Here is a 23343-nt window from a genome sequence, read left to right as displayed (position 1 = left end):
CACGCTGTCGCGGCATGCTACCAGTGTTAAAGACTGCGATGGAGCTCCGTATGCCACGGCAAACTGGCTGACACTGACGGCGGCGGTGCACAAATGCTGCGCAGCTAGCGCCATTCGACGGCCAACACCGCGGTTCCTGGTGTGTCCGCTGTGCCGTGCGTGTGATCATTGCTTGTACAGCCCTCTCGCAGTGTCCGGAGCAAGTATGGTGGGTCTGACACACCGGTGTCAATGTGTTCTTTTTTCCATTTCCAGGAGTGTACATTCAATATTATCTTAACAATATTCTCGTTTTCGTATTCTGCAGCAGTTTATATTTATTGTACATCAAAATGAGTAAACCTAAGCAGCTGAAGAATTATTGTGAAATTAATGATCTTCGAATTAAAATTTGATTATGCCAACCACAATGAAGAACAGTGAACTCCCGAAAATGTACTTCACTTTAACATTGTCAACTTTACAACGCAAAGAAAATAACACACAACAGCGATGTTAATAATTAAATACCGCTTGGCTATTTCTTTAATGAGGCATTCATTTCATTCATTTACACTGTATTTGTGAATCGCTAAATAAAAGTGTTCAAAGCAATGAGGTCTCTGGTACCAGCTACAAATTATAAACCTCACACTTTGACACAATGAACAAATCATGTTACCAATCTCATAACAGTAATTAATTAGAAGTTTAATAAGTGATCTACTGAATCGTTGGTGTAGCTGGTTCGATAATAAGCGTGTTAGAAGATCGGTCGAAATACTGATGTACATAACTGGCAGTAAAGAAGAGAATGCATTTCAAGTAAGTTGTTGATCTGGCCGAAGCTCACATCGATGCCCAGATTAGAGATGGGTCGAACTCGTTCATTCCCGTGAAGTACTTCATTCATTTCACTCTTTGCCGTGAAGCGTTCAAATGAAGTAGTTCATTCATGAAGTACGGAAGCCTGGCGAAGTTGCCCAGTTCGCCGTTCAGCCGCGGCTACGCTCGCTTCGCCTGGCTCGTACAATAAAGCTTCGTAATACTTCATATTTTTACCAACAGATGGCCGAACTATGCAGTAACGTGCACGCAACGTTTAGCGTCTGAGTTAACTTAAATACAGGATGGTCGAAGGGGACAAAGGAAAGAGAAACAGAGAAGCCTGTCACATATAAAGAAGGTATTACGTTTAATCTTGCTCGACATTTTCTCATGAAGCGCCAAAAAGAGTCTTCACCTGCCAAGTGAAACCTTATTTGTTGTATTTATGGACTGAAAACTAGGGCTACCAACGAAATGCAGTCCAAGTTTATGTTCCTTTTAAAATTTAATCCAAAATAGAATGAGTATATTTACCACTGCCACAAAGTCTATATACCTACGTTAAGTAATTATTCAGAAGTTTTCCTGGAGATTTTATTTTTATTGAGAATAATAACCCTCTAAATTCAAAACGTAAACTGTCACCTGTCATTGGTACGATTTCAGGTAAAATCCCTCTTTATTTTATTCGAAAGCAGTTTTTGTGTCTGTTCACGCTTATACAATGGCTAGCAACACGCGATCGCGTAAAAGTAGTGAAATTTGGGGTTTCTTCGCCGATTTAGGTTATGTGAAAGCAAAGTGCAACTGCTGTTCTAAGTGTATTTCACCGCGCGATTCGTCGACAGGCAGTTCAGGGAGGATTGAAGTGAAGGGAGAATGAGTGACGTAGCGCCAATGTAGTGGGAGAGGGAGAGGGGAAGAGAGTGAGTGAACGAACTAGAAAAAAAGTGTGGAGTGTACTATCTGTGGAGAGTTTGAAGTACCAGTTCATTGAAATTGAGTGGTTAGTTCACACTTCACTGGAGTGAAGCGTTCATTTAAACGACTCATTCACGAGCTCCCCATCACTAGCCCAGATGTTGTGGCGAGTTCTTAAACTTTCAGACAAAACCCTGAATAGGCAGAAGCCAAATCCATCCAGCGGTCGACATCATCTAATTCCACATGGAGGTAACGGCAATACAAAAACTGCAGTGTTTTCTGTTCCGTGTTTTAGTAATTTAAAGTTCCTCCTGATGGTCCCGAAAGACAGGTCTCCCTTCTTTCTGATTTACAGCTCGTTTCATAAACTCTTCTGTTACGGACAGTGGCAAAGTAGTATTCGAGGATATTGCGCCTTCACAGCAGGCTTCATTATAACTAACTTCCTCGTTTTCACATCCCTGCCCCATTGTATCAATAAAGCTTTAGGACGAATGTGACTCTTATAAGGGCCTCACTATCATCATCGTCATCTCTCCTCAAAGAAGCACCGAACGTCAGTCCTCGATTTTGCTCTGCCTCTAGCTTGTCTTCATTCGCGAAGTTGTCTTCGATTGTTGCAACGAAACTGAAAGATATAAAAAGTAACCCCTTACAATTTCGTTTGCCTTATATAAAAGTTAGTCTAATAGCCGCAAATAACGATGCTTACCAGACACTACTTTCAGGAGTAGGCCTACTCGTTTTTGACGTTTAGGCGTTGCAGTTGGATCGTTAATCGGTACCGTTCCTGCTGGTGCTGATCCGTCACTGACTCACCGCGTTATGAATAAAACCTGTTTCTGCACTATACAGTATTTGGCATTTGGGCATGATGCGAATGCGTGAGGCGGACTGGTGACGAACGCCCAGCGAATGCGATGTTTAAAAGATGTACATTCAGAAGGTCGTAACAGTATACTATCAGAATTATGATCCCAATTTTCGGGAGGGATCGATTGCTGGGGTCAATATCTCGCTGTGCCTTTTTTTTCCCTTCTTAAAATGTGACGTAAGGCTGGCGATGTTTCCTTCTTAGTTGAGGGTCTTTCCCTTCCCGTCCTCTCTTATCAACTTCCTGTGATACGCCGATTCTACCTGGAGACTCACGAAGCATTTGTTGTTGACAGCACGGTGCATAATGCCTTTACCTGGCTGAATATTCTCGACAACCACTCAGGCTGCAAGCCCGCCCCCTCACACAACAACTGCAAAGTATACCGTCTTAAACCGTAGCTTCAAAGATCTAGAATTCCTTTACATTTTCAAGACTTTTTTGTTTTCATGCTACTCTATTCTCTGAAAGTTAGGTGCGAAATTTGGAAGTGGTTCCACTAAAATGTGTTTGTGGTTCAAATAGCTCTGAGCACTATGGGACTTAACATCTATGGTCATCAGTCCCCTAGAACTTAGAACTACTTAAACCTAACTAACCTATGGACAGCACACAACACCCAGCCATCATGAGGCAGAGAAAATCCCTGACCCCGCCAGGAATCGAACCCGGGCGTGGGAAGCGAGAACGCTACCGCACGACCACGAGATGCGGGCTGTGTTTGTGGGCTGACGGATCAAGACTGCTATCCCCTTGGATCTGCACCTACTTTTGGCGTGGTAGACAGTCTGCAATTTTCAAAAAATGGTTCAAATGGCTCTGAGCACTATGGGACTCAACTGCTGAGGTCATTAGTCCCCTAGAACTTAGAACTAGTTAAACCTAACTAACCGAAGGACATCACAAATATCCATGCCCGAGGCAGGATTCGAACCTGCGACCGTAGCGGTCTTGCGGTTCCAGACTGCAGCGCCTTTAACCGCACGGCCACTTCGGCCGGCCCTGCAATTTTCTTCAGGTATATCAAATGCAAATGAAATCACTTATCAGTTATTATATTTTATAGAACTGCCTCATTGCTGGGATGCTGACTGCTACATTTTATTTGTTGTACCAAATAATTCCAGACCTTTTCTATGGAATTCACAATCAGTGATTTAGTGGGCCAGTTGAGGTGCAATAGGGTGCATGACTGTTCATCAAACCAGATACATGTGTGCAGCCCTGTGTGAAGGATGTCGTCATCTTGGAAGATGATGGTGTTCACAGCACACTCATCATGAAGAGTAGAAGAAAGGGAACACTTGTTCACCAAATATTGAATTAAACATCCTGGATCATAGTCACAGTAGACTGAATGAGTGGGCCCAAGTCACAGTACAGTAAATACCCCTAAAATATCACTCAACCACCTTTGGCTTGAACTATAACTTCCATTCACTTTTGGTTAATTGCCTCATTACGCCGTTGGTGCACAAAGTGCCTTGCATCAGTTGAAAACAGGCAAAATCACGACTTGTAGGGCCTATGTGCCTCTGCTCCGCTGTTGTTTCTGTATCTTTTCACACACTGAAGGTGTGCAGCTTTATATCACTCTAAAAAGAAATTGCTTTTAGCAAGCTACCCTGTACCAAATGTCAATTGCATGCAATTCCTTTTGCAGTGTTCATCCACAAACTGTTTGAGATGGACCTGTAATTCATTGACACTAGCAAATCCTACTGTTAATTGACGAGCTGTGTTCTCTATCGGTTGAAACGTTTTTACATTTGTTCTTATGCTGCACACAATGGCTGGGAGTGGTATACCATTCCTTGCAAACACAATGGACAGCCGAGATTGACATGCTATCAAATCAGACTATGTCATTCATAGTGTGGTCATGGGTACTTTCAAATATAGCTTCTTTTTCAAGTCAACCCCTCGTACTGTGCTGATCCACACATCCAATCTGTGGACGTGTCAGAGATAGTAAGTGCTCTGCAGCTATGAGGAGTGTCGACTACAGTTTGACATAAGTGCGCTATTCTGTCATTGTAATAGGGGGTGATCATATGGAAGAAAGCCACAACCAGTAATGTTGCATAAATAGAAGACTCCAACACCTGTCTTCTCCAGTGCATGTGTCATCTGATCCCCCACTGGGCTTTGTCTTACTGTATCCAGCAGCTGTTTGACTTTATCTGGTGGTGGTATCTGTGTGTCCTCCAGACAGTTGTTATTTTCTCTGTTGACAGTGTATGGTTTGAGATACATACTTGGTTTGGTTTTCTGCGGTAGAATATTTGGCCTACCTTATGAGAAACCTAAAGCAACTTGAACTTTGTGCCTATTCTTCTTTCGCATTATTTGTCAGGATGTATCTGGACTACATGCAAGAAATGAATTGAGTCCATACATTACCAGAAAAACATGCAAGTCCTAAGATGAAGTAACTTTTTAAAAACATGTTTTTTTTACACTTAGCTTTTTACTCAAATGGGCAGAGCAGATGGTCATTTTCTCTCACTACATATGCAAATGGACTCCTGCACTGTACAGAAGCTTGCCAAATAGATATACATGGTCCAGTCACATTACTGTGACCACCGCCTATTTTTGAAGGCAATGTGCAACAAGCACTCACAGATGGCACATGACAGAACTAGCAATGAAGGATATGTAAAGTGTATTGAGGGGACATGGAAAAAGGTGCAGTCGTAAAGTGCCAACAGAGTGATTTGTCTGACATCCAAAAGGACTTTTTCCTTGGCTCCCAGGTCATGAGTGGAAGCTAAGTTTGTAAACTGTTCTTGTGCTATCATGGTTAAACTATACCGTTCATGACAAAATGGTGTGCTCCAAAACCAGCGCAAAGGCAAGTTTACTGCATCACGGGCCATAGATGATGGGTGAATGAAAGGTGCGGATACGTGCACATTTGAATAGGTGTGTAACTGTTGAGCAACTGACTGATCAGAACCAAGGGGCTACCAAAAGTCTCTTCATAACAACTGTTAAACAAATATTGCTGTGTATGGGCCCCTGCAGCAGGCATCTAGTTCATGCAGCCCTGCTGACTGCTGAACATCAGCAAAAAAGGCTGGATTTTACTTGCCAACACTGCAACTGAATGTCCATTAAATGGTGACAGGTGGCCTTTTCAGATAAATCATATTTTATGCTCCATCAGACTGATGGAGTATGAAAGATTGAAAACAAACAGCCTGCAACAATCAGCATAAGTGCCCAGGCAAGAGGAGGGAGCATTACAGTCTGCAGAATGTTTCTGTGGCTTTCCTTGGGTGATCTCATCATTCTGTAAGGCACAATGGTACAATGTATTAACATAAGTACACCATCTATCCATGGGGGCCATGACCACCCCCACATGCAATTCATCTTTCCTCAGCATGATGGCATTTAACAGCAGAACAATACCTCCCACAGCTCACAGTGTACTAGTGATTTGAAGAGCAGCACGATGAGTTTTCCGTACTCTTCTGACTACCTGACTCTCCAGATTTGAACTGTCAAATATCTGTGGCACCACCTCGATTGGGCTGTATGTGCCTTGAATTCTCAACCGAGAAACCTAACACAGGCAGCCATGGCACTGGAGTTGGTGTGGCTCCACATCCCTGTCAGTACATTATAGAACCTCAATATCTTCCTGCATGTCTTGCAGCAGTCCGCACTGTAAAAGTAGGCTTTTGACAGGTAGGCTCGTTACTGTGATGGGCAGTGTATAAATCTATGCTAATGTGTGTACATTTTGATGCCCACCATCCATTTAGAAATGAAAACTAGACCAATTTATAACTACTGACTTCTTTATTCAACACACAAAATAGTAAGTCATAATGAATTTTCAGGTAACCTAATTTCACTTCTACAGTCATTATACACTCCTGGAAATGGAAAAAAGAACACATTGACACCGGTGTGTCAGACCCACCATACTTGCTCCGGACACTGCGAGAGGGCTGTACAAGCAATGATCACACGCACGGCACAGCGGACACACCAGGAACCGCGGTGTTGGCCGTCGAATGGCGCTAGCTGCGCAGCATTTGTGCACCGCCGCCGTCAGTGTCAGCCAGTTTGCCGTAGCATACGGAGCTCCATCGCAGTCTTTAACACTGGTAGCATGCCGCGACAGCGTGGACGTGAACCGTATGTGCAGTTGACGGACTTTGAGCGAGGGCGTATAGTGGGCATGCGGGAGGCCGGGTGGACGTACCGCCGAATTGCTCAACACGTGGGGCGTGAGGTCTCCACAGTACATCGATGTTGTCGCCAGTGGTCGGCGGAAGGTGCACGTGCCCGTCGACCTGGGACCGGACCGCAGCGACGCACGGATGCACGCCAAGACCGTAGGATCCTACGCAGTGCCGTAGGGGACCGCACCGCCACTTCCCAGCAAATTAGGGACACTGTTGCTCCTGGGGTATCGGCGAGGACCATTCGCAACCGTCTCCATGAAGCTGGGCTACGGTCCCGCACACCGTTAGGCCGTCTTCCGCTCACGCCCCAACATCGTGCAGCCCGCCTCCAGTGGTGTCGCGACAGGCGTGAATGGAGGGACGAATGGAGACGTGTCGTCTTCAGCGATGAGAGTCGCTTCTGCCTTGGTGCCAATGATGGTCGTATGCGTGTTTGGCGCCGTGCAGGTGAGCGCCACAATCAGGACTGCATACGACCGAGGCACACAGGGCCAACACCCGGCATCATGGTGTGGGGAGCGATCTCCTACACTGGCCGTACACCACTGGTGATCGTCGAGGGGACACTGAATAGTGCACGGTACATCCAAACCGTCATCGAACCCATCGTTCTACCATTGCTAGACCGGCAAGGGAACTTGCTGTTCCAACAGGACAATGCACGTCCGCATGTATCCCGTGCCACCCAACGTGCTCTAGAAGGTGTAAGTCAACTACCCTGGCCAGCAAGATCTCCGGATCTGTCCCCCATTGAGCATGTTTGGGACTGGATGAAGCGTCGTCTCACGCGGTCTTCACGTCCAGCACGAACGCTGGACCAACTGAGGCGCCAGGTGGAAATGGCATGGCAAGCCGTTCCACAGGACTACATCCAGCATCTCTACGATCGTCTCCATGGGAGAATAGCAGCCTGCATTGCTGCGAAAGGTGGATATACACTGTACTAGTGCCGACATTGTGCATGCTCTGTTGCTTGTGTCTATGTGTCTGTGGTTCTGTCAGTGTGATCATGTGATGTATCTGACCCCAGGAATGTGTCAATAAAGTTTCCCCTTCCTGGGACAATGAATTCACGGTGTTCTTATTTCAATTTCCAGGAGTGTAGCTTGAACAAAAAAATGGCTCTGAGCACTATAGGACTTAACTTCTGAGGTCATCAGTCCCCTAGAACTTAGAACTACTTAAACCTAACTAACCTAAGGACATCACACACATCCATGCCCGAGGCAGTATTCGAACCTGCGACAGTAGTGCCTAGAACCACTCAGCCACTCCAGCCAGCCATAGCTTGAACAACTTATAACTTAAGTTTACTTGCTTTGGCAAAGACACAACTAAAACATTTATGTACTTGGGATTTTTCTATGCCACCTATTTGAAATGTAGTAAAATCTTGGCCATCTACTTTCAGGAAAACCAGGTACACGCCTGCAATCACAAACAAACAAGGATGTATAGCTTGAAGGGTGAAATTCAGACATATTTTTGATAGGGTTCAAAGTCTTCTAATGGGTCTTATATCAAACATTTTAGGAAAAATATGTTAGCAGAATTTTCGATATTTAACTGGTTTAGTGAGAATTCAAGCAGCTCCAGCCCATAATGTTACAAATTTCTTAAGAATAAGTAGGTAAATAAGAAGCTGAAAATGGAGTTGGAGTTCTTGAAAAAGACATTTTGGTGACTTGATGCAGTAGTAGTTTTTTTAGGTAGTATATCTCTTGTAATATCAAGAAGTAACAAGAAATTTATATTGGCAAAATATTTAATCACATAATATATCTTGCAGGTCATTGTCATGTGGATTGTGCACGAAAAGACCATGTGCAACTTATTGATTACCTACTTTAACTCTGTTGCACTCTACATTAATGCAGACTATTGACACAACCATGTAAAAAGTACTATTTATTTTTCTCAGTTCTGTGCAGCTGACAAAGCAGAGGCATGTGTGGTCCAAGTCTTTACAGTAACACACAGGTGAAAAGTTCTTGAGTGCCTGGGATCCCAAAAGTTTTAAGGAACATCTCCGCCCATGTGGACATAATCAGTGAAGGAGTAGCGGTGCTCTTAGCTAAAGTGACAGAGCTGATAGAGGAAAATCCATAGCTTGTTGCAGCTGATCAGTTCTGTATAGCTTCATTGATTTCACACAGCTGTTCAATGAGAACTGTCATATCAGGCACTGTCTATAAAGGTTTTCACGGATTTTGGCTGGTAGCTGCCAAGCACTTCCTTTGGAATTGTCACATTTTTAATGCTATCTTTCGTGGAGCTACAAAGTTAGTGAACTCAATTACTCCACAACAGATGCCAGGTGTGTCTGGGAAAACCCTCTACACTGACTTGCTGGATGAGGCAATCTGCCTCCAGCAGTGACGGTGGGTATCTTCAGGATGCTTTTGTACTTACTGAACAAACCCATGGCAAAATGAACTGATCTGCTTTATTTCCTCTAGCAATTCTATCTGGTAAGAGTTACAGATCAAAGAGCAACACTCGACTATTGGTTGAACGAGGATTTTGGCCTTTCCTATGATTAATTGCATGGTTTTATTTCATATGCCTACTTTCAGATATTTAGTCAATGTGTGACTGTTTCCAGCGGTTGTTTAGCCATTGTCCAATGGAACAAAAACAGGTATTTTATCCTGTCTGAGTGGAATACATCATATTTCTCTACACTGACGGTAAACTGCCAAACCCTACATCAAGTACCGCCAAACCCTACATCAAGTATCGCTCCTTTGTACATATTTCTGTATTTTGCTGCAATTTTCTAGCCTTGTGACTCCTCTGTATATGACAACAGCATCTGCCAACACCCTCAAGGAGTTTCTAAAGTTATCCACTCAGTCCTTTACATGTATAGTTCATAGTAATGGCCAAATAATACTCCCTTAGCCTTAGCTACTTTTATACCTGAAGACATGTCTCTGTTAAGAATGCTTTACTGTGTTCTACTATCTAGGAACTCTTAAATCTAATCACAAACTAATCTCTTTCTGTACAATCATATTTTGTTCACTGAGTGACCATGTGGAACCGTACCGAATGCTTTCTGGAAGAGAATAAACACTGCATCATCCTGGGTGTCAATATCCACTACCTTCTCAGTCTCATGAGCATAGTGAGCTGGGATTCAAAAGATTGTTATTGTTTTCCAAAATTCTACAACATATTGATGAATACTGCAATCTGTAACTAATGAGACTGTATTCTCCCTTCTCCAAAATCAGTACATAATTTTTATCAGGCCCACGGACGAATTTTCTCTATCCTAAAACACAACACTTGTTCACAACATACGCATTCTGCTACTTTAGCAGCGTCATCCTGCTCATAGCGCATGTCCTGCCTATTAAGGGGGTGGAGGGGGATTGAGAGTGCTACAACTCTCTATTAGATAACTGAAGTCAAGAATTCTGCATTCAAGATTGTCAAAGAATTATCTGAGCCACTGGTTTAAGCCACACCAAGGTAATCCTGGCCCCCTGACAGAGCTGAATAAGCTACAAACTCGTCCCTCCAGCCCCACCCCCTTGTGTAAAACTACCTTTCTGCAAAAGTTTCTATGCAGACTTAGCAAATTTTATAATTTTGTAAGTATATTTAATAAAAATGAAGCACAGTGAAACTGCATGTCCAGTGAAATTTGATACAATAAATACATGGGTTGAACATTTAGCACAGCAATTAGCAACAAAACTTAATACTGATGGTGCTTTAGCATGTAGCAGAGTTTCATTTACACTAGAAAAACAACAACAATATACCTAATAAGTAAGTAAGGCCTTCACCAGGTCCTAGAGCAACACAGCTTATGACCAATGGCAGAGCATATGTTTGTTTGCATAAGGGCTAAACTTAAATCAACAGTATTTAGCTGTCAATAAGCATGACTAGCAATTCCTGCACTATTATTAATCAGCCACAGAAGGTTTGTTCTGGATTTATTTTTTGTTTCCACAACATAGTCACATAACTGAAATTGGGGAGCAGCAAAACTACAGCCTAGAGAGGCAAGGAAATTACATAACCTCTCCACCTTTCTTGTAAGCTGCCTCCATCACTGTGTCTTGCTCCAGTTCTCAACCGACAAAAATCAAGGGCCATTAGCTTCAGCACCCAATTGCAGACCTATGAGATTCCACAATAACATACTGAAGTAGCAGCACAATCTCCATTGTCGAACACGAGCAAGTCATTTAGGTTGCACCTGAATGAACGAAGTGCACCTTTGACACACAAACCATGTCAGCGACAGATGGACTGATCAATAGTTGTCACTTCTTTATGATGCTGCTCAGATGAAGTGGTGGTTTAGAAATGACACTGACAACAGTGCACATTTACAGTTGCTAGCTAGGGAAAGACTTCCTCAAAAAGGCAGAAGACGGATTGCGAGTGGTAGAACTCATATACTTCTCCCAGTTACTTCTTAAACGATTGTCTTTTTTGTTTTGTTTTTCTTTTTTCGTTAATTTTTCCATCTGTCAGTGCCCATGCCCTCAGCGGACACTTATCTGGCCACCCTAACAGCATGGTCCTGATAAAAACAAAGGATTCTTCTTCTGACTAACAAATGACTTTACTTTTGTATGTGAGATTTAATTACCCATTGATTCATGAGAACTCCTCCCATTTTTTCCAGAATACTAATTTATTAAAAAGTTGATATGATATTGTCAGCCATCTTGAATCATTGAACAGAAAGAAAGAAGTTTATCATAGTGGATGCTCATATGGCAGACTTGGTGTTTCAGCTGCTGACGCTGGTCTCCCCAGTGCTGCGTCGTCTGGAATGGTGCTGCAACAATGGGGCTAGTGGCAGCCTCATGGAACCACGTGTATCTGACTGCCTGCAGTTCCTTCCGGAGGAGGGCTGTGGCCGAATCAAATCACACACCCTCTTTGGCGTCATAACAACACAGACAGTGTCTCCACAACACTGCACCCTCAACACTGACAGTAAGTGCTACTGAACGAGAAGCATCAATTCAGCATCAGATCAGTGAAAACTGAAAAGTTTGTCTGGAGACATTCTATGTTAGGTCTGTTTCATCAATGCCAATCAAAATACAAAAATGATGTCATGAGTTACTTTTATTTACCTTTTCACTCTGTGTCTCAGAGGATTATACCTTCATCACCAGGTGGATTTAATGAAACTTAAACAGTTCATATGAACAGTTTTCTGTGCAACCTGTGGCACTGCTTATCAGTTGCCACAGGCTTTTTGTATAAAATATATTTACATTAAACACTAACGTAAATTCCTGGACGGAACAATAAAGGCAACCATTCACCTACAGCAGACTGATGTGTCGAGCACAGAAACACATAATGGAAAATAGTATTCACACTAGCTTTCATGCTCTTGCTCTTTTTCTACTAAAACTACACACATTCATACACACAACCACAGACACCCAGAAGTACGTGCCCCCGGTCAACACAAGCAAGCTAGTGTACATTTATCTGTGTGGTTGTGTGTGTTGCTAGAAAACAGCAAGAGCTTGAAAACTAGTGTGAATACTGTCATCTGTTCCTACACAGACTGCTAAATGTAAGTGGAACCTTTTCCTTTATTTTATGTATTATTACATTTAACACTTCACTTTCAATGAACCAACATAAATGGAGATTGCATACCAATCTTGAAAGTGTGACTGCTGAACAATACATCGGGTAGCACTGGCAACACAAAAATGAAACATGTGGGCATGTGTGCTCATACATGATCTATAAGAAAAGGCAACAGGCTCCTGGATGTTTTACAATGTAATTTACTCGTCTTCCATTAGGATGTCATTTTAGATTTTTTTCTAATCTCCTGGAATCTTGCATGTCCTCCTTTACAGTCTGTTTCAGATACATGTGTTTGGCCACCTGTCTCTACTTTTTATTCCTTGCATTCATCTCACCAGTGCTCAGTATTTTAGTAGTTTTCACACTGAAATTCAATGTCTCACTACCATAACTCAAAACTGGAAATACACATCAACTGTAAATTTTTCTTCTCTGGCACATAAGGAGAAAATTCTTGGGAAATTTTAAACGAATACACTACAGAGCTAAACGTTTTACTTTCTTTTTCTTAATGTAAACTTACAGGAATAAAGCATGGAGCCACACAAGCACTAATACTGAACATTAAAATGTGAACAAGAACCATCCTCAGCTGTCAGTTACAATGGAGCTGAAACAAAGGCAGTGAGATTTAAAAAAAAAAAAAAAAATATGGCTACCATGTTCTGTACTCCTCACAGCGCGTGCACACACACGCGAAGAAAATCTGTAATTCTAAGCTTGCTGTCCTATACACAAATAACACAACATTACACTCTAAATGATGATAAATATCTGAATTGCAGATCTTCAAAATCTTTGGTACTTAACTGAAAAAAAAACAATAACGATTTATTTATCCATAAGGCACACTGCTATATTTAACTTTTATCTGATACATAGTTGGAAGGTATAGAAATTTTACTATATAATGCTCTTCAATGCTTGACTTGAAGGACATAATAGTGATTTGTTCTCAACTTGCAGCTCTGATGATTTGTCGACAGCATAAGAAAGCTGAAGCAGTTCTAACAACAAGAGATGCTGATGAACAGCCACTATGTCATGGTGGAGAGAAAGTCACTGCAGAACTGCGATACAAGGATGCCAGCAACAGGTACACTGTTGCCCAAATTAATTTTAATATCAGATTATGATTATAGTAAGAAAAATTTTGGCAAAATGTAAATAATTTAGAAATAAAAGAGACCACTCACCAAACAGCAAAAGCGTTGAGTTGTCAATAGGCACACAAAAGAGAACATGCCCGCGCGCACGCACGCACACACACACACACACACACACACACACACACACACACACACACACACTACCTGTGCTCCTGAATTGAGTCGACTGGACACACAATGCTAGGATTGCATTTAAGCAGATGGACAAGGGTGAGGTTCGGGTGGGTAACTAATAGCTCAGAGGGAGGCAGAAAAATTGCTCACTAGGAATGTGGGAAAGAGGGGTGGCAGGTGCACATGGTAAACATGTGGAACATGGGTACTGGAGCTAGTACCATGTAGTGCACAATGAAGATGACATGGAGGCATGGATTCGGAGGGGAGGACAGAAGTGGAAACTGTTGTACAGTGTGTGTCAAGATAGTGTATTAATGGAGACAGAAGCCAGGGGGATTACGGGAGTCTAGTACATGCTGCAAGGATAATTCCCATCTGCGTAGTTCAGAAAAACTGGTGGTGGAGCAATGGATCCTGATGGCCCGAGCTGTGAAGCAAATATTGAACTCGAGCGTGTTGTGCTCAGCTGCATGTGATGCCACTGGATGGTCAACTTTGTTCTTAGACACGATTTAGTGGTGACCATTCATTCCTACCAACATAAAAGGCTGAACAGTGATTGCAAGCAGATTTCATACAAGACATGGCTGCTTTCACAGGTGGCATTACCTCTGATGTGGTAAGATAAACCTATGGCAGGACTGAAGTAGGAAGTCCGGAGTGGCTAGATTGGGCAAGTCTTGCACCTCAGTCTTTCTCATGGATATGACCTCTTTGGCAAGAAGTTGGGAGTGGCAGTGGCATAGGGAGGACTAGGATGCTGAGTTGGTTGGGCAACTGAATACTACTTTAGGAGACATGGGATGGAACTTAGATAAAAAGTCAATTATTACCGGTCATGATGAAAGATAATCAAAGTGATGTTGAAGGATATGGTACAGTTATTCCAGTCATGGGTGATATTGGGTGATGAGGGGGCTTTCCTCTGTGAGTGATTCTTTTCGATGTTGGGAGGATTAGGGGTGTGTGGGGGGGCGTGGGCAGGAATCAGGCAGTTGGTAGAAGCCTTCTGGCAGGTAGCCACTGCAATTCGTTGCAACAGTGGTGGAGCCTTTTGTTTGCAAGGATGATTAACTAAGAATCTGTTTTGAGGTTGTGAATAGCTGTCCTTTCTTTTGTCGTGAAGTTAGTATTCTTAGTATGGGACCTGGAAAGGATGGTAAGGTCAAGTTGAAAGTAAGGAATTCCTGGACGGTAACCGGGGTACTTAGGTGAGAGGGTCATTGTTAGATACTGGTATGAACTGGGAGAGGCAATGTTCAGTGTTGGACTTAGGCTTACTTTGGCTGGAGCGATTGGTAGTAAAGGTTTCCATTGTAAGCCCAATAGAGTTAAACTTGGATGGTCAACTAAAGATGAGGTCTCTGAATAGGACTGAAACTTCTGTGGAATTAAGGTTTTGGTGGAGAGATTAAAAACAGTGTTCTGCAATTGTTTGGATTCGACAGGGTTTGAGTGCTATGAGTGGAGAGGGGAGTTCAGTGTGGGTAGGACAAGTGTTGATGTGTCATGGTGTTCTAAGGCGGGAGCAGGACGTCAACAGGTTGGACGATCTATGGAGGTGGTGACTAGAATTACACACATCAAAAAAAGTTTTGCATCACCTCAGTCCTGAGAGTTCCGGAACCTGTACAGAAAATTGGAATAGAGATCAACATAAACATCATTTCCGCACTTTTTATTGCTCATGAAAACCACACATTGCATGATATACCACCATACAGCGAGACCTTCAGATGTGATGGTCCAGATTGCTGTTCACCAGAGGTGGTGGTCCAGATTGCTGTACACACCGGTACCTCTAATACACAGTAGCACGTCCTCTTGCACTGATGCATGCCTGTATTTGTCGTGGCATACTATCCACAAGTTCATCAAGGCACTGTTGGTCCAGATTGTTCCGCTCCTCAACAGCGATTCGGCATAGATCCCTCAGCGTGAATAGTCGGTCATGTCGTCCATAAATAGCCCTTTTCAATCTATCCCAGGCATGTTCGATAGTGTTCATGCCTGGAGAACATGATGGCCACTCTAGTCAAGTGATGTCGTTATCCTGAAGGATGTCATTCACAATATGTGCACAATGGGGGCACAAATTGTCGTCCATGAAGATGAATGCCTCACCAATATGCTGCCGATACGGTTGCACTATCGATTGGAGGATGACATTCATGTATCATACAGCCGTTATGGCGCCTTCCAAGACTACCAGCGGCGTACATCGGCCCCACATAACGCCACCCCACAACAGCAGAGAACAGCAGGGAACCTCCACCTTGCTGCACTTGCTGAACAGTGTGTCAAAGGCCTTCAGCCTGACCGGGTTGCCTCCAAACACATCTCGGACGATTGTCTGGTTGAAGGCACATGTGACACTCACTGATAAAGAGAACGTGATGCCAATCCTGAGCGGTCCATTTGGCGGGTTGTTGGGTCCATCTGTACCACGTTGCATGGTGTCGTGATTGCAAAGATGGACCTCGCCATGGGTGTCAGGAGTGATGTTCCACATCATGCAGCCTATTGCACACAGTTTGAGTCATAACACAACATTCTGTGGCTGCACGAAAAGCATTATTCAGCATGGTGGCATTGATGTCATGGTTCCTCTGAGCCATAATCTGAAGCAGTCATTCACTGCAGTAGTAGCCCTTGGTAAGCAAGGCATGTCATTGACAGTTCCTCCATGCCCAAACAATATTGCTTTGGTTCACTTCAAGACGCCCAGACACTTCCCTTGTTGAGAGCCCTTCTAGCACAAAGTAACAATGCGGACATGATCGAACCACAATACTGACAGTCTAGGCATGGTTGAGCTACAGACAACATGAGCCGTGTACCTCTTCCTAGTGGAATGACTGGAACTGGTTGGCTGTCGGACCCCCTCCATCTAACAGGTATTGCTCATGCATGGTTGTTTACATCTTTGAGCTGGTATAGTGACATATCTGAACAGTCAAAGTGTCTGTGTCTGTGATGCAATATCCACAGTCAATGTCTATCTTCAGGAGTTCTGGAAACCAGGGTAGCAAAACTTTTTTTGACGTATCTTCCAGTTGTTCAAGGCAAACGTTTCAGTTTTGGAGATGTGGCTTATGAAGTAAGGATTTTTCACAGCAAAAATACCTTCTGGAAGGAGCAGAGTTGGTTCTGACATGCCTGTGCCATGAAGATGTGTTTCTGCAGTACCAGGTCTGTGAGGGATAGGGATTGGCATACACTGAAAAGAAGGTTCATTGTGAATGGAAGGATGGGATCTCAGAAGCAGAATTTTTAGGGTTAGGCCATTGGTGGAGGGGGTATTCCAGGCTCTAGGAAGCATTTAAGGAACGGACTGTGTTTTAGCTATGGAAATGGTTGCTTTTCAGAGTGGGTGCAAATGGATGGAACAAGGGTTCATTTGAACTGAGATGGCACTAGGAAAATGTGAAATGACAGAGGAAATGGACAAATGAAAGCATCAGGTGGTTGTAAAGGGAAATGGATAACAAAACATGAGCTTGGAGAGTAAAAAGAATGGAAGAAATTTTGCTGAGTGAACTAGGATAATTCTGTGATGTGAGGCTACTTGATCACACCTAAGTTGACATAAAAAAAGGAAAGACATAAAATTCTGAAGGGAGCAATGTGGGGAGAGGTGGACTGATATGGTGATCAAATTTATTTGTTTCTTGCAAGGGCAGAGCTGTAACTATGAATTCCCTTTCCCAGTGTGCTAAAACTTTTATCTGAGGGCCTTAACAGACCAGCATTAATCCTCCCCTCCCCCCTCAAACCCAGTCTGTAAACAGATTTTCTATGTCATATCCTCCCACATTCCTAATCCACCAACTGCACCCAAAAATCATCTACAAAGGAGGAACCACACATAACCCAATATCACCCTCAACTGTAACAACAGTACAATATCCTTCACCAGGGTGGTGATTATTTATCATCAGCCCAGAATTAAAGTACATTCTACCTAGAATCCTTCCTAAAGGGATATTCGATCACCCGCCCAACCTACACAATATCCTGGTCCATCCCTATGCCACTGCCACTCCCAACCCCTTGCCACAGGGGTCATATCCCTACGGAAGACCCAGGTGCAAGATCTGCCCAGTCCACCAACTAAGCACTTCCTGCTCCAGGCCTGTGCCACCTGTGAAAGCAGCCCACGCCGTATACCAGATATGCTGCAATCAATGCACAGCTTTTTACGTCACAATGACAAGCAACTAGCAGTCCACCAGAGTGAATGGCCACAACTAAATTGTGGTCATGAACATAAGTTGACCACCCACTGGCACAACATGCTCAAGTTCAATGGTTGCTTCACAACCTGAGCCATCTTGTTATTTCCCTCCACCACCAGCTTTTGTGGACTAAACAAATGGGAGTTATCCATGTAACACACACTTCTCTCCTGTAACCTTCCTGGTCTCAATCTCATCTAACCCATTTTCCCCATACCCTCTATCCAATTTTTACTTCCTCTGTCCTCCCATTCAAAGTCTCTAAATTGTCATCATCGTGTGTCACACTGAACTGGCTCTGGTATCTATGACTCACATGCTTAGCCTGTGCACCTGCCACTCCTCCCTCCCACATTCATAGCAAGCAAACCTGCTACCTCCCTTCAAGACATTAGCTACCCACACCCAACCCCTCCAACCCCTCTTCCAGTCTCCTGCCTCTCTCACCCTCTACCCACCCCACCCGAACCTATCCCCACCCCAACCTAGTCCACTGCCAAATTTAAATCCTGGCACTGTGTCAAGGATTAGTTCTGAAAGCTAGCTCAACACTTCTGCTATTCCGTGAGCGAAGTAAGTTTGTACAAATAAAGTAAATGATTGATGATGTTCATAACCACAACACAACACACAAACATAATCTCCACATAGGCTTAGCATTATTACCTATGTTTCATAACACAGTTTGGGATCATGATGCTAAAAATTTCTTTCATCACATTTCTTAAAAACATAAGTCAAAAAACTTACAATTCCCCAAATTAAAAATATTTGGATTTTGCCATTGCAAATCCTTATTACAAATTTAAGCAATAATGTGCATAGCAAATTAATACTTCATTTCTACTGTATATAGTTAAATGTTTATAATCACTGCAGCTACATACAGAAGTGGAAGAAAAACAACTGTTGACTAGAGTAACAGTAAAAATTATTCCATTTTTCTGTGTCATCCCATCCAATAAGCCTTCCTTGATTTGGGTGACTCTTCCTACATCCTTAAGCATTACCAGGCTCATTTCCTACAACTCATGGACATTCACAAGGGAGGCTGGGACGAGGGGAGGAGGGTGGGCGGAGCACTGACCCCTCCCCCTCTCCCTCCCTGTGGAATCTGGACTACAGGGTTTTCACTCATATTTTCAGTGGATTACCATCAATTCTCTGATATATAATAAGTTTTTGATGTCACCTATAAAACATAGCTCTTATGGTGTGTTATGTCCCACAACTGACCAAATCCTTTATACAAGAAATATTTTAGTTTTTCCACGCCCTCAAAAAATATCTGCAGACAACCACGCTTCAGCTCATTCCTAATTCTAACAACTAGCAATTTTACATCTTTACACATGTTCACATGTGCTGCCACTTGGTGACTTGATTATGTTTAACCATATTACAAGTAGTTCATGCTTTTGTTCATGAGAATTGTTGGAGTAACAAATATGTGCCAGCAGTATTAACTGCATCTTTCCATGTCTTTATCAGCCCAGCCCCATATACTTGTAGGCTCTTCATGATGGAATCTACTCAATAAAATGCATTCACCAATACCAAGTAGACTGATTCTGATTAAATCTGCCACAAGAACACCTTTCAAGGCTGAAAAATCATTGCATGCTAGTACACCATGATAAACAGTTCCTTGGTAATGTAAAGTGTTTCACTTAATTTGAAATTACATAGTACATACACATTTTCTTCAATGACAAATCAACTGTCTAATTTTAAGTAATACATTCACTCAGTCAACCACTGTGTTCCAATGATAATCAAGAATGACAACCTTAAAGGGTGTGGAACAAGTTAAGATACACATTAACAAAGTGAAGATTCCATTATAAACTACATTAATAAACTTTAGTTATTATGGATGCATCTTAAGAGAGAAATACTGCATGATATTTCAAAAATATAAATTAGTAAATATTGATAAAGTAATATTACAAAACATAATTATTCAAACACAACACAAAGCTGATTAGCATGGCATTCTTCTTCCATAGGTATGCAGCAAAGGAAATTGACACTCTTATGATAAGAAATAACTTGTTACGAGTACTTAAAGTCATTAAATTTCAGGAAGATTCCTATCCACGTGGCTGATCGTCGAGATGGAACGTACTTGCTAGTGTTTGTACCAGACACTGCAGGGAACCTCAGTCTCTCTGTCTATGTTCGTGGGAAACCAATTAAGGTAAATTACAGTAATAAAATAAAAATATCTGTACATGTTAGTGTCAAGCCAAAAGATGCAACAGGCACATAAAGTATTCCAATTTTGGCCTTTCTGGACAACTCTGCTCCATATATAGCAAAAAAGATGAATTAATTTCCTACAGGAATTATGCTGAAGATGACATAAATCATGTGTTCTACATTCTTTGCTAGAATGTATAATCTCAATCTAGATAGTGTGGTCCTTTTAAATGTGTCTATCAACAGTATTAGATAAAAAATGGCTCTGAGCACTATGGGACTCAACTGCTGAGGTCATTAGTCCCCTAGAACTTAGAACTAGTTAAACCTAACTAACCTAAGGACATCACAAACATCCATGCCCGAGGCAGGATTCGAACCTGCGACCGTAGCGGTCTTGCGGTTCCAGACTGCAGCGCCTTTAACCGCACGGCAGTATTAGATATTTTGCTTCCTAAAGCTAAGTACTGGCCAGATATTCTGTCTCATAATTTATTAGTTTTCTCAACTGAATCTTCCTATGGTACAAACAAGTTATGGCCAGTAACACTATTCAGTCACGGTATACATCATCCTGCAAACAAAGACGGGGTTAAATTGTCATTATTATACTCAGAATAAACACGTGCTCTATGAACCACACCTACCTTCTTAGAGATGAATGCCAACCAGTATATGCTGTGCCCAATTAAATCCTGTCTGTACACCATATTTTTAAAGTGACATGTTCACAATAGCACAACTTTCAGATTACCCAGTTTTCTGTTACTGATTTTATGAGACAACAAAGTTTTTAAATTCTGTCCTGAGTTGGACCACATAACTAAGTTGTTAGGGGGAAATTTTAGTGTGTAACAGAATGACCAACTCGTGCAAATTTATTCCTGCACATATAAACAAACACACGTAACACATTTCAAATAATGACAAAATTTTGAGGACAGATTGCTACTCACTATATAGAGAAGACACTGAGTCACAGACCAGGTCAACAAAAAGACTGCTACAGATTTAAGCTTTCAGCCAAAGGGCCTTCTTCTAAAGTAGAAAACACGCCCATTCACACAAGCACAACTCACACACACATTAAGAGGGTGGGCATAGCAGAGTAGGGGTGGGAGAGGGCGCAGTGCTGCTTGTGGGAGCACATACTGACATTGTGGGAACAGGGTAAAGCTGCTAGGTGCATTCGGGAGGTTTGGGGAGGGGCAGGGGGGGGGGAGGAGAGACGTAAAGGAGGGAGAAAGAAGACTAGTGGGTGTGCTGGAAGAATAGAAAGGCCTGTCTTCAACTTTCTGTGTTAAATTATTAAATTTTTGTGTTAGGCCATTAAATTTTTGTGTTAGGCCATTAAATTTTTGTGTTTGTTCATTCCTAATATCACTATGAGTTTTCATCATCCCTTGCATAAGTTGTATCAATGATGAAAACGCATAGTGAAATTAGGAATGAACAAACACCAAAATATGTCTTCATTCCTGCATTAGGCAAAGTTTTTGGTCCAGAACTACTTAATTAAGTCACTTACTTGCTACCAGTAATGCCTCTCTGGGAACAGTATTTGCAATTTTTGGGACAAGCACTATACTGATTCTCAGAATACGGTGTTACAGAAAATTTAAAAAAGCCTGAATTTGGGAAGGGAAAGGTCAAATTCCTAGGATACACCATATCATTAGAAGGTATTTTGCCATATGCAGCGAAATTAAATGCAATCAGACATTTTCCCCCATGTCAGGACAAAAAACAACTCCACTCAAAGCTTACCTGGGCCTGGTGTCTTTAGAAAATTTATTCCTGACCAGTTGCTGAACAGTGGTGCCCTGTTAAATTTGTTACAGAAGAATAACACATGGATATGGACAAATCAATGTCAAACTGACTCTGAAAGCATAAAAAAACTCTACTCAATGCAAATGTGTTGTATCATCTAGGCATGTCACAAGAGTTTTGTTTAAGTGCTGATGCATCTTCACAGGATCTGGGTGCTTGCCTATTCCAAATCATCAAGACAGATATACAACAAACACCCAAGATAACTCTTACTGAATGTGAGTGATCATATTCAATGATAGAGCTCGAAGCTCACTCTATAGTGTGGATATTATTTGTGGAGAAAACACACCACAGTCTACCATGACCACCAAGTGCTTTCTTTTCTCTTGACATGCAAACTTCTGCACATAAGATTAGCTACATGGTGTCATTACTTGCAGAAACTCAGTTTGAGGTACTGTACATCAAAGGTAAACAAAACATACTAAGGTTAAAAGACTTTTTACAACTCATCGAACACAGTTCTGAAATCAGCGTCCTACTTATGCAAGACAAAACTTGTCGACCCTATTGTGTAAAAAAGTGCAATACCTTGAAGCAATTGCAAGAAGAACCACACTGGAAGAAGGTAAGACTCAGACTATGTGAAGATGATGATAATAACAACTTAAAAACGTTTTATATTATTTATAAAGGAATAATGTTTCACCGACGTACACCTAACCAAGAACAGTAGTGCAAATGTTTACCTAAAAAGTTTGTAGACAAGTTCATTCTTTACACTCACTACGTATCATTGTGGTGTTTCTAAATGCACTGCTAAGATAAACATGTACTGCTGCTTACCCAACATGTGTGCCAAATTCCCCAAGTACTTCAAAAATTCATAACTTGTCAGAATAAACATTCCAAAAAATCAAAATAAATTGAACTGCATCCAATAGTTCCCACAAAACGATTAGAATTACAATCATTGGATGTTGCCAGTTCTTATCCAAAAGGAAAAGGGGGTGTTAAGTACCTAATTTCCCTATGCGGTGTTTTTGCCAAGAACGTTAAGTTGCATGCAGTGAGGTCAGTGACCACCGATTCTATTATTAGAAGAATTACAGACGACTATCACCCTCGAATAGGGGAGCCACAGACACTGTTATCTGATAATGCACCGTATTTCACAGGTAACAGATGGAAATAAAATAAAACGCGTACTGCTATAATGATTCCATCCCAAAGCAAGCCCATAGGAAGGGTGTTTAAGGAATTTAATAGATTTATACGCTGCTACACACCACAGAAAAATACATAATGTATCAAGTTCGTCTCGCCATTTCAGCAAATCATTAATAATTTGCCACATACTTCAACAGGTTTTAGACCAGCTGCATTAATGTTTGAGAAACGGATGAGTGGGAAAAAACCACTGCTTAAAGTACCCAAGG

General features: G+C 42.1%; 1 protein-coding gene across 1 annotated transcript in view; it reads left to right on the top strand.

The window, feature by feature from the left end:
* LOC126260520 (tripartite motif-containing protein 45) overlaps window positions 1–23343 on the top strand; it is a 146844-nt gene that overhangs the window by 108774 nt on the left and 14727 nt on the right. The window contains exons 6-8 of the mRNA XM_049957851.1: window positions 11577–11781; window positions 13369–13498; window positions 20012–20126. Of these exons, the coding sequence (XP_049813808.1) occupies window positions 11577–11781; window positions 13369–13498; window positions 20012–20126 (450 nt within the window). The remainder of the gene's footprint in view (window positions 1–11576; window positions 11782–13368; window positions 13499–20011; window positions 20127–23343) is intronic.

The sequence above is a fragment of the Schistocerca nitens genome, chromosome 5 (assembly GCF_023898315.1).
Source record: "Schistocerca nitens isolate TAMUIC-IGC-003100 chromosome 5, iqSchNite1.1, whole genome shotgun sequence".
NCBI lineage: Eukaryota > Metazoa > Arthropoda > Insecta > Orthoptera > Acrididae > Schistocerca > Schistocerca nitens.
The sequence above is the reverse complement of the archived record's forward strand: the minus strand, read 5'-3'. Positions and strand labels throughout refer to the sequence as shown.